Genomic DNA, 10,496 nt, shown 5'->3' with positions numbered 1-10,496 from the left:
AATCTAGGGATTCACACCACTTTGGAACTAAACTGATTTTTGTTACTGTCTCTGCAGCCTTTCTGGTTCATGCACAGCAAAGCACATGAACCTGACTTTTGAAAAGTTTGTAAGCAAGCCAATTTTCAACTAGCCGAACATCTTTTCTCTATGCTGGAGGAAGAGGGACATTTTGGAATTGGCTTGGAAAGGCATATTTTAAACGTTTTAACAACCCATATTTCCACATTTTACTGCATATTTTGTGACTTTGAATCTCTGCTGGGGTTGCATCACCAAACAGTACAGGAATCCAGGAATTATCTATATTTGCAGCAACACAAGCCAGGAACCAGCAATTTTGGTGATTTAGTGCAGAAGGTACAGGGCAATGCACCAAATAAACACAAATATCCCGATTTGTTTAATAAATAAGGTATCTATTGGTATTGAATATTTTGAACCATCAAATGGAATTTAGAAGCGTCTATTGCATCGCTCTTAAGTTATTCCAGTGCTTTTGAGATTCACTCAACAGGACATTTCAAGGCATCGGAAAAGTTTATTTGTAGAGACCAGCTGGATATAAATGTTGCCTGCATGCTTTTACATTTCCATAAATAAAAGAGCTAGAGAGATTATTATTTTTTGAGAGAACAAAAAGCTGAAAATTCAGGCAAAGGCCTGAAATAGCTTAAGGAGATGAAAATGATGGAATATATGGAGCTGGCTGAACTTACTGGAAGAATCCATGACCAGAAAGAAGAAGAACATCAAGAAGAGTGGAAGAAATTTAAAGACTATTTGAACAAATATTGTAACATCAAAAATTAGAAACTACTTGAAACTACTAAATAGGCCTAGGATGAAAGTAAGAGTTGTAAAATAATTGAGATTCAGAACTTCGAAAAGTTAAGAAATTAGAACTTAATTGGAACATTGTGATTTAATAATGATATTAGAAAACCGCTACATTTAAATACAAGGAAATTTAGATGGGAGGGCTCAAAGGAAGTCCAAACTATGGTAATGACGTTAGAAGTTTGAGCAGCTGATTAATTTGTATGGTCTGGGTGTTTGTTGATATGTATTTTTATTTTCTTATATTCTTTTTTGTTTATATTTGTGATTTTGTCTTTATTTTTTGTTGTAGTGTGTGGTATATTTGTAAGAAACTTAATATTTTTTTTTTTTTGAAAAATGAAATAGCTTAAGGAGGCCAGCAGAATGTTGGCTACGGGGGTGTAAAGGCTGGATCTACACCTGCAGCAGTATTAAGTATCAATGCACTTGGGGGAAATGGGTGAGATGAATCAAGGATGGGCAGGCTTCAGACTTGTGTGATCCACTTTAAACCACAACAACAGCCCCACAACCTCAAGCTCTGCCAGGCAGAGTGAAGTGCAAAAAGACCTGAGCACATTCGAAACCGTGGGAATTGGTTTCCATGTTCAGAACTGAACTCCCTCCTTTTCTCCCTCCTGCCTCTGACCCAGTTTCCCTTCGGGAAGAAAAGCACGTGGCGTCTCCTTCCAACTCGGATCTTCTTCCCTCACGCTCGCACACCCCATCCTCACGTTACATTATACACCCGAAGCGGGAAGAGCAGAGCCGGTGGGTGAACTGGGACCCGGGACCCTCTATTCCGCGGCAGCTCCCGGAGCAAGAGGGCGCGGGAGCATGGCAAGAGCGCGCCGGTTTGGTGAAGCGGGAAGAAGCCAGCTTTCTAAATCCCGCGGCCGGGCGGCGTCGGGCTTCGTAGGCCGCCGCCACCGGCTTCCATTGGTTGCCAGGCAACCGAGGCGGCGTCGTCCGCGAGGGCGGCCATTTTCTCTCGCTCGGGACGGGGAAAGCGTTTCTCTCTCTCTGCGGAAGGTGAGAGAAGCGGCGTCTCTCTCCATCTCTCGGGTCGTCGTCCAGGTGAGTGCCAGACTCACCTGCTGGATCCGGCCATTGGCCCAGCCAGCCCAGCCTCGCAGGAGCCCGTCGTGGGGAAGCAGCCCCGGCGGGAGAGAAGCACTTCTCCATGAACTTCTATCAGGGCGCCAATTTTAATTTTTGATTTTTTTTGGGGGGGGGGGTTGTCAGCTAAGCTCTGTCCCGCATAATGAATCACACGATGCAGCACACAAACACCATTTCAATGGTCATCAACTTTTTTTTGGGGGGGGGGGAGGGCAGCTTCCTCAAATATTTTATGGGGGGGGGCAAAGGGACCTCGACCCATAGCTGTCAACTTTCCCCTTTTCTTGCGAGGAATCCCATTCGGAATAAGGGAATTTCCCTTAAAGGAAAACGTTGACTGCTATGCCTCGGCCCCTAGGTGTGGGCTGCGAGGACTTCTGTCATGTTGCCTCTTCATCGCTTTTCCTAGTCTAAACCAAGTGGTTCCGAACCTTTTTTTGGCCATGCCTCACCTAAGCATCTCTAAAATCCTGATGACCCCCCCCCCCACCGACATATAATTCTTAATATTCAAAAAGTGAACTCCTATTCACGTGGAGGAAGCCTAAAAGGCCATAAACCTGATCTAAACAAGCTCGAATTGCCCCCCTTAAAAATTAAATTGCCCCCTTGTTGGGAAGCACATCTGCAACTGTTCCTTACAAGGGAGTCACTCCAGCCCCTTGATCATTTGGGTGGCCTTTTTTTCTGAAGCTTTTCCAGCTCCTCCTTGAGATGAGGAGACCAGAACTGTACGCAGTACTCCAAATAGGTCACCCCACAGATTTGTATAATTGGCATTATGATATTAACCGCCCCCCCCCGCCCAATTTCTTTGTAGTGTGGAATTTGCCTTATTTTTTTTATGGCCACCTCACACTGGGTCAGAATCTTCATTGAGCTATTTAGTATGACCTGGCATCATGAATGTGGAGTCTCAACTTAATATTTAGTGTGTAAATATTAAGTTGGAACTTCTAGCATATTCTGAGCTCCCACGCCCCAGTAAACCTTTTCAGTGGCATCCAGACCCACAGTGGTTCTATGTACAAGGACACCCAGGCAAGGAAGCTATTATACCCCCTCCCCTGAAATCTGGGAGCAGGGGCTAGATACAACAGAGAGTCCATAGTTTAGGGCTTTTGAATTTTTATTTTTTTAACAATTGTGTTGTGAACTCAAGTGTACGTACTTCGAAATAAGCAAGTGGCATTAAAGAATCAAATGCAAATTTTTGAAAAGGAAGAAATTGAAATGTCACAAAATGTATTTTAATACAAAAAAAATTCCTTCCAGTAGCACCTTAAAGACCAACTAAGTCAGTTCTTGGTATGAGCTTTCGTGTGCATGCACACTTCTTCAGATACACTGCACACGAAAGCTCATACCAAGAACTGACTTAGTTGGTCTTTAAGGTGCTACTGGAAGGAATTTTTTTGTTTTGACTATGGCAGACCAACACGGCTACCTATCTGTATTTTAATAGTAAGTGTAAAGAAACCTGGCATTTAGAATTCAACTCTGAAAGTTTTCCCCCTCATCTTTTCAAATACTACCTCCTAAGCATAAATCTCAGCATATACTAGTAGCAGCACTAGTGTATTCATGAAAAATAGTATTTATACTTAGATTAAACGGTAACTGATGACAAGATATACCGTACATTTAATGATTTACAGGAATCTTGCATGTGAAGATGGCCAGCCAGCTGAAGCACATTGAAATTGTAGTCCAACAGCTTAATCGTTTCAATCCTGAAAATGAGAGTGTTGGGCATTTCTTGGATGAAACAGCTGCTAAAGCATTCCAGGTATGCAGAATCCTACTTCATCCTGCACAGTTTTCACATTTTAAATTGGCTTTCTTCCTTTCTTAGAACTAAACAAGATTAATCTTAATGTCACCAGATATCAAAATGCTTTAAGTGGATGGGGGGAGAAGTAGGAGCAAGTAAACGAGATCAAAATCCCATAGTGGTTGTGCTGGGGAATAATCTGAAATATCTGGCTTGGCATGTTGTTAGACTAGTCCTCTGAAATATTAAGTGGAAACACTTAAAGTTTGTTATTTTGAAGCCTCTAGATAAATGCATTAGTTATAGGTTGGAATTCTATTTAAACTAGTAAGAAGATTGTATGTCTCTACTTTAGAAGAAGGAAATTAATTTTAGGAATAGCACAAGAATATTGACATAAACAAGCCTGAGTGTGATGCATTAATGTATGCCCAGGTGTCAGTTGCTAGACTGTGGGATTTATCTTAGAAGCTCCACTTGGTTTGGGATGTATGCCAACCATCCTTATCTTCGTCTCTGCTACTTTATATGATGGAAAGATAAGCGGGGAGGCAGGAGCAGTGGGGGAGGAGATTTTTAAAAATAAGAGTCCTCAGCCCTTTGTTGATCTTGCCATGGAATCCAGGAGAAGTGTGGATTCCAAAGTGGACCTACGTCAAATCTGCTCATTAATCTTGGAAGTGTGAATCAAGTGAGTCTGCTTTGGAAGCTGAATTTGCCAGATTCCTTTCCTATGCCTAATACGTTTACACAGAAATCTCATCCATTCACCTCTCCCCACATCATCTCTCTCTACAACTGTCATCAAGTGGGTGAAAGGAATAATGCTTCTGTTTCTTATCCCTATTCCGTTTTTTCATCTGCTGTTTCCCCATAAATCTCCTCCTATTCTTCCCTGTTCCCCCTTTTCTGCCCGTTAGCCTCCCTTCATCCTCTTCCAGGTCCTTAATATGCTTCAGAAGTGCTTCCTCCCTAGAACATGCGAGATCTTAATCCCAGACTGACTGACAACCTTTCCTTCACAGAAAGAGGCTGGACTGCAAAGCTGGTTGTCAAACAAACCTTTGTCCTTTAGCAGCTGGAACATTTGAGAGTTCAGTGGCAACACATTAGCTCACCCAACCATTGTCAGAGGCTTTTGTGCCACAAGCACAGAATGTTTGCATTGTTATTTTCCACCACTGCAGATGTTGCTGCAACAGGTCAGGGGTCGATAAAAAGCTTGACCTGGCTCACAGGCCTGAGATCCGCTACCCTTCTCTAAATCCTGACTCATCTTGATAATTCCTATTAGGAAGTTCAGATTTTGCTGTGAGGAACTGTAGTTCTTGATTAAATATCAAAATATATGCATCATTTGGGAACATGTATGTGTTGTTGTGCATGTGTAGCAGTAAAATGCACCAGCTGTGGTTTCTTGCACAGGGGTCAGCAAACTTTGTCAGCAGGGGGGCGGTCCACTGTCCCTCAGACCTTGTGGGGGGCCGGACTATATTTTGAAGGGAAAAAAATTGAACAAATTCCTATGCCCCACAGATAACCCAGAGATACATTTTTAATAAAAGCACACATTCTACTCATGTAAAAACACTAGGCAGGCCCCACAAATAACCGAGAGATGCATTTAAAATAAAAGGACACATTCTACTCATGTAAAAACAAGCTGATTCCTGGACCATCCGCAGGCTGGATTAAGAAGGCGATTGGGCCGGATCCGGCCCCCAGGCCTTAGTTTGCCTACCCATGCCTTAGCACTATGAGATGAGGGGCAACAACACTTTGCAGAGATCTCACTTTGACAAACATGAAATAAAGTACACAGCAACTGACTTCAGAGAGCAGTAAAAGGTAAAGGTAAAGGTACCCCTGCCCGTACGGGCCAGTCTTGACAGACTCTGGGGTTGTGCGCCCATCTCACTCAAGAGGCCAGGGGCCAGCGCTGTCCGGAGACACTTCCGGGTCACGTGGCCAGCGTGACATCGCTGCTCTGGCGAGCCAGAGCTGCACACGGAAACGCCGTTTACCTTCCCGCTAGTAAGTGGTCCCTATTTATCTACTTGCACCCAGGGGTGCTTTCGAACTGCTAGGTTGGCAGGCGCTGGGACCGAGCAGCGGGAGCGCACCCCGCCGCAGGGATTCGAACCGCCGACCTTTCGATCGGCAAGTCCTAGGCACTGAGGCTTTAACCCACAGCGCCACCTGCGTCCCTCAGAGAGCAGTACATCATGGCAAACCTCACTGTAGATTTTGTTATGGGACAAAAGGAATTGGTCCACCAGATGTTCCACTGTTACAGAAAATGGTTTAGAAAGAGCTGCAACATAGAGCACAAGGTATAATACAGGAAACACTCCTCTACACACAACATGTTTGTCCACTGCAAGAATGGGACTAACCTCTCTTTCAAAGTAATCTTGAACCAATGGCTGACCTCACCCAGAGTAGTTATGCTGGAGAAACTCACGAGCACAGTGCATAACAAGGAGCTTCCTTTTCCAGCAAATTATTTGTGGGCTTCATCTTGTCAGAGACCTTGGATTGTTAGCTCTATGGAGTAGTGACTCAAGCCAGTGGCAGTCTTCGTATAGTTCCTTCCTTAATGGCCAATCCATGTTATCATTGGGCCGAGAAATGTGGTGTTTTGTTCCATCCATTGGACTTTGCTCCCCAAATTGTAATCAGTTTAATCTCTACAGGCTTTCAGTGTAACAGATGAAACCTTTTTGATGGCAACTTTATCTGGCTGTATAGAATATAAACCTCTGTTGGATGTGGTGGTCAATGCATTTTATACCAGAGATGGAAAACATTGCCTGTTGTCTGAGCATAATCTTTACGTTGGTAGGTATTATCTAATCAGAATATAATGATTTAGTGTTGGGTATTACATAATTACATTATAATGACATAGGAAATTTACACGGGGTTGTCATTATCATTTATTTGCAGTCAACAGACTATATGTGTGTGTGTGTGTGTGTGTGTGTATGTATGTATATATATATATATATGCTTTCGTAGATTTTCACGGGTACAGGAATGCAGGTTTTGGTGTCCTCGGGTGTCTTCCCGTGTAAAAGTTGAAGATGACGAGTGAGACCTCGTCGAAACGTCGCCTAGACACCCCAACTTTTACACGGGAAGACACCCGAGGACACCAAAACCTGCATATATATATATATATATACACACACACGTGTGCCATAGTTTCGCCACCACTGACTCAGAGCCTTTGGATAAGCATATTCTGCCTAAAATCATGAGGCTGAGTCATGAAACCGCTAGACACACTGTAATGAGCTTGAGAAAAGCTGAACCAGAGAACTCCTTGCCACAAGGAAATCACTGTGGCAAAGAAGTTGGGAATTTCTAGAGGGGTAAGATATCAATAGGGATGCGGGTGTCGCTGTGGGCTAAACTACACAGCCTAGAATTTGCCAATTGGAAAGTCAGCGGTTCAAATCCCCGCAATGGGGTGAACTCCCGTTACTTAGCCCCTGCTCCTGCCAACCTAGCAGTTCGAAAGCACGTCAAAGTGGAAGTAGATAAATAGGTACCGTGTTTCCATGCGCTGCTTTGGTTCGCCAGAAGCGGCTTAGTCCTGCTGGCCACATGACCCGGAAGCTGTATGCCGGCTCCCTCGGCCAATAAAGCGAGATGAGCGCCGCAACCCCAGAGTTGTCTGCGACTGGACCTAATGGTCAGGGGTCCCTTTACCTAAGATATCAATAGAAAATAATGACTGTCATTGGCAGCTGACTATGCCAAACTCTAATTCCACCTTCTACAATTATGTGATGTGACATGCTCTGCTTCTTCACCATCATTTTGTAACTGGTGGGCCTCAGTAATTTTCATGTGACTCCTGGGGATCAAAAATTTGATAACCCTTCTATATACTAAATTTGCACTAGTCCAGTAGTAAAGTTATCAATTTTGTATCATTATCCATATTCATCTATAAAATACAAATCTATTTTGTTTCTGATAGTTGTTTGTTATTTGGCCACTTTTCAATTGGATGAACTTGGACTTCAGCAGTTCTCAAGAATGGTTAAGGCAGCAGATCCTGTTAAAATATGTAAGGTAAATAAAACTGATGTAGTTAAGCAATTATTATTTTTAAAAAACCAACATTTTTATTATCCATTATGGGTTAACTGGTTCCCCCCAATAATATATTAAATTACATATCTGGATATCAATAATGAAGAAGTTTCATTGTCAATCAACTAGACAAAGGTTGTCCACCATATAATTATCCTATATGCCTCAGTAAATGGTAAGCTACCCCTCCTAGTGGTGCAGCAATAAAACTGCTATCACATTTGCAAAGCTAAGCAGGGTTCTCTTATGGTTTCAAATTGGATGGGAGACTGTTCAGATTGCTGCATTGCAGAGGGTTGGACTAGAATCACTAGATGATGCTTGGGATCCCTTCCAACTCTACAGTTCTATGATTCTTTACCAGATGGGTTGGAACCAAAGTTGTCTGTCCACAAAAGGAAGGGTTTCTTCCATTCACAGAAGGCACTGAGATCCAGTGAAGACTGTTATTTTCAGTTCTCCCTGCAACCTTCCCCTGCCTCCTCGCATATTGCTCTGTACTTTCTCCCAGTCTAGGGAAACAGATTTCTATTACACAGGGGACTGCAGGAAGAAGTAGAAATCAGGTAAAATTGCCTCTCAACTTCTAGATATTTAATTATTTGTTTAATATATTGCCCAATACCCTCAGGTCTCAGGGTGGTTCACAGGATAAAATCAGAATAGAAAACCACAAAGTACACAATCAAAATAAAAACAACAACCCAATAACCCCCCACCCCTGATAACTCTCAATCTAACCCTGTGGTTGCAGGATATTCAGTAATCTCAACAGAATTCAAATAGACATAGGAACGGATGTGGACTGGATGTAGTCAGTGCTTTTTTTCTAAACAAATGTTTAGGGGTACTCTCATTTTCCTACTCATATTGAGATACTGTCCCTCAATGAGGCCAAACTTAGATTCACAAAATGTTTAGGGGTACGCATACACCTGCGTCCCCCCCCCCCGAAAAAAGCACTGGATGCAGTTATTAGGACAAACAAAGTACAATATCTGACCCAGTGTTTAAGGCGGCTACTGGGTTTTCTCTGATTTTAATTCCTTAACTAAAGCAAATTCTTTTTAGTTCCTTAGATTTTTTTTCGATGTTGTAAATTTGCACACATGGATAAAAGATGAATGGAACCAGATATATGATTCTGCCTATGTAAAAGAAAACTGGATCGAACCATTGCTAAGGTAAGCAATAATCAGTACAGTCCCATTCGTGTTAAATCAGAAGTGAGTCTCATTATGTCTGATGGTGATTACTCCCAGAAAGCGGCATAGGATTGCAGTTTGTGTCTGTTAATAAATGAATGATAATTCGATTATCTTAAGCATCATTTGCGTCCCAAAAAATCCAGTTCACCATGGTTAGTTTATAATTTATATATTTATTTGTGAGGAGGCTGAACTGTTTGTATTACCAAGACTTGGGTAAGCAAAGAGGGTGGAATTGGTCTTACCTGGGCACTTGATGCATCATCAGGGCAGATTTGAGGAGCAGGGTGGGGCTGTAGTCTGTAGGAATTCTATCTCTTTTCCAGTCTTCCAGTCTGCTTAAGTTGGGATCTAGTGTGTCTGTACTGGGAAGTCAGGACAGATTAGGGATTCTGTCGGTTTACCACCTGCCCTGGTGTCCAGTTGTCTTCCTGCCTGAGCCAACAGAGGTGGTCTCAGATGTGGTCTTGAGACTCCCAGACTGTTGGTTCTGGAGAACTTCAACATACATGCCTAGTCCACTAAATATGAGGTGTCTCAGAATTTCATGGCCACCATAACAACCATGGGTCTGTCCCAATATCATGTGGCAGTCCTCAGCATAGTTGTCAACCGTCCCTTCTTTGGCGGGAAACTCCCTTATCCCAGCGCCGTGTAACGCTGCTGTCCCGGATTGATGATGTCCCTTAAATGTCCCGGGTTTCAAAGCAAGCAGCTCCTCCCCCTCCCTCCCTGCCAGCCAGGGAGGAGGGAGGCTCCAACTGTGTTGCTTGGCTGCATTGCTCACCCAATAAGGAGTCTAAGAACGACTGGGGGGTGGGGCTTGCATGCCTTGTGCCGATCAAATTGGCCGTGTTGCCTGGGGACTCGCCTTTGCTCAGCGCTTCCCAGCGGAGAGGCGACGGTGGTTTTCCTTGCTGCATCCCCTTTGCCGGGTTGCTGCGCTGAGGGAACCACTGCTTGAGGCTTCGTTTGGCTGCTGGCTGGGCTTTCTGCCTTTGGTTCGGAGGGGCTCAGAAGCTGAACATACCTGTGACCAGAAAATCCCTTATTCTGGCTGCTGATCCCTTATTTTCGAAGCTGCTGGTCCCTTATTTTCAAATCTGTAAGTTGACAGCTATGGTCCTCAGCCCTCATCTGATTTTCTCAACCAGGTAGAAAGAGGATGATCTGAAAATGCAACAGGGAAGATCACATCCTGCTGAGATTTAGGGAAGTTTTTAATGACTGATGTTTTAATGTATTTTTAATCTTTGTTGGAAGCTGCCCAGAGTGGCTGGGGAAACCGAGCCAGATGGGCAGAGTATAAATAATAAATTATATTATTATTATTATTATTATTATTATTATTGCTTCAGGCATTTCCCCCCTCCTCAGACGTGGAGGCCCTGATAGAATTATCTACCCTCGGAGGTTAATAGAGGCAGTTGGTTTCCAGACAGCTCTGTAGGATTTTCCATCTG

The 10,496-nt window shown here is 43.4% G+C and overlaps 1 protein-coding gene across 1 annotated transcript in view; it reads left to right on the top strand.

Annotated features, from left to right (window-relative positions):
- The first annotated feature begins 1,788 nt into the window (after positions 1-1,788).
- CFAP99 (cilia and flagella associated protein 99) overlaps positions 1,789-10,496 on the top strand; it is a 38,574-nt gene continuing 29,866 nt past the window's right edge. Inside the window, exons 1-5 of the mRNA XM_083738351.1 lie at positions 1,789-1,899; positions 3,603-3,733; positions 6,415-6,559; positions 7,710-7,804; positions 8,897-9,009. Of these exons, the coding sequence (XP_083594477.1) occupies positions 3,620-3,733; positions 6,415-6,559; positions 7,710-7,804; positions 8,897-9,009 (467 nt within the window). The 5' untranslated portion in view covers positions 1,789-1,899; positions 3,603-3,619. The remainder of the gene's footprint in view (positions 1,900-3,602; positions 3,734-6,414; positions 6,560-7,709; positions 7,805-8,896; positions 9,010-10,496) is intronic.

This window comes from Podarcis gaigeae, assembly GCF_964106915.1.
Source record: "Podarcis gaigeae genome assembly, chromosome: 5".
In the NCBI taxonomy this organism is placed as follows: Eukaryota; Metazoa; Chordata; class Lepidosauria; order Squamata; family Lacertidae; genus Podarcis; species Podarcis gaigeae.
Note: the sequence above shows the minus strand (reverse complement) of the source record. Positions and strands in the feature narration are given on the sequence as shown.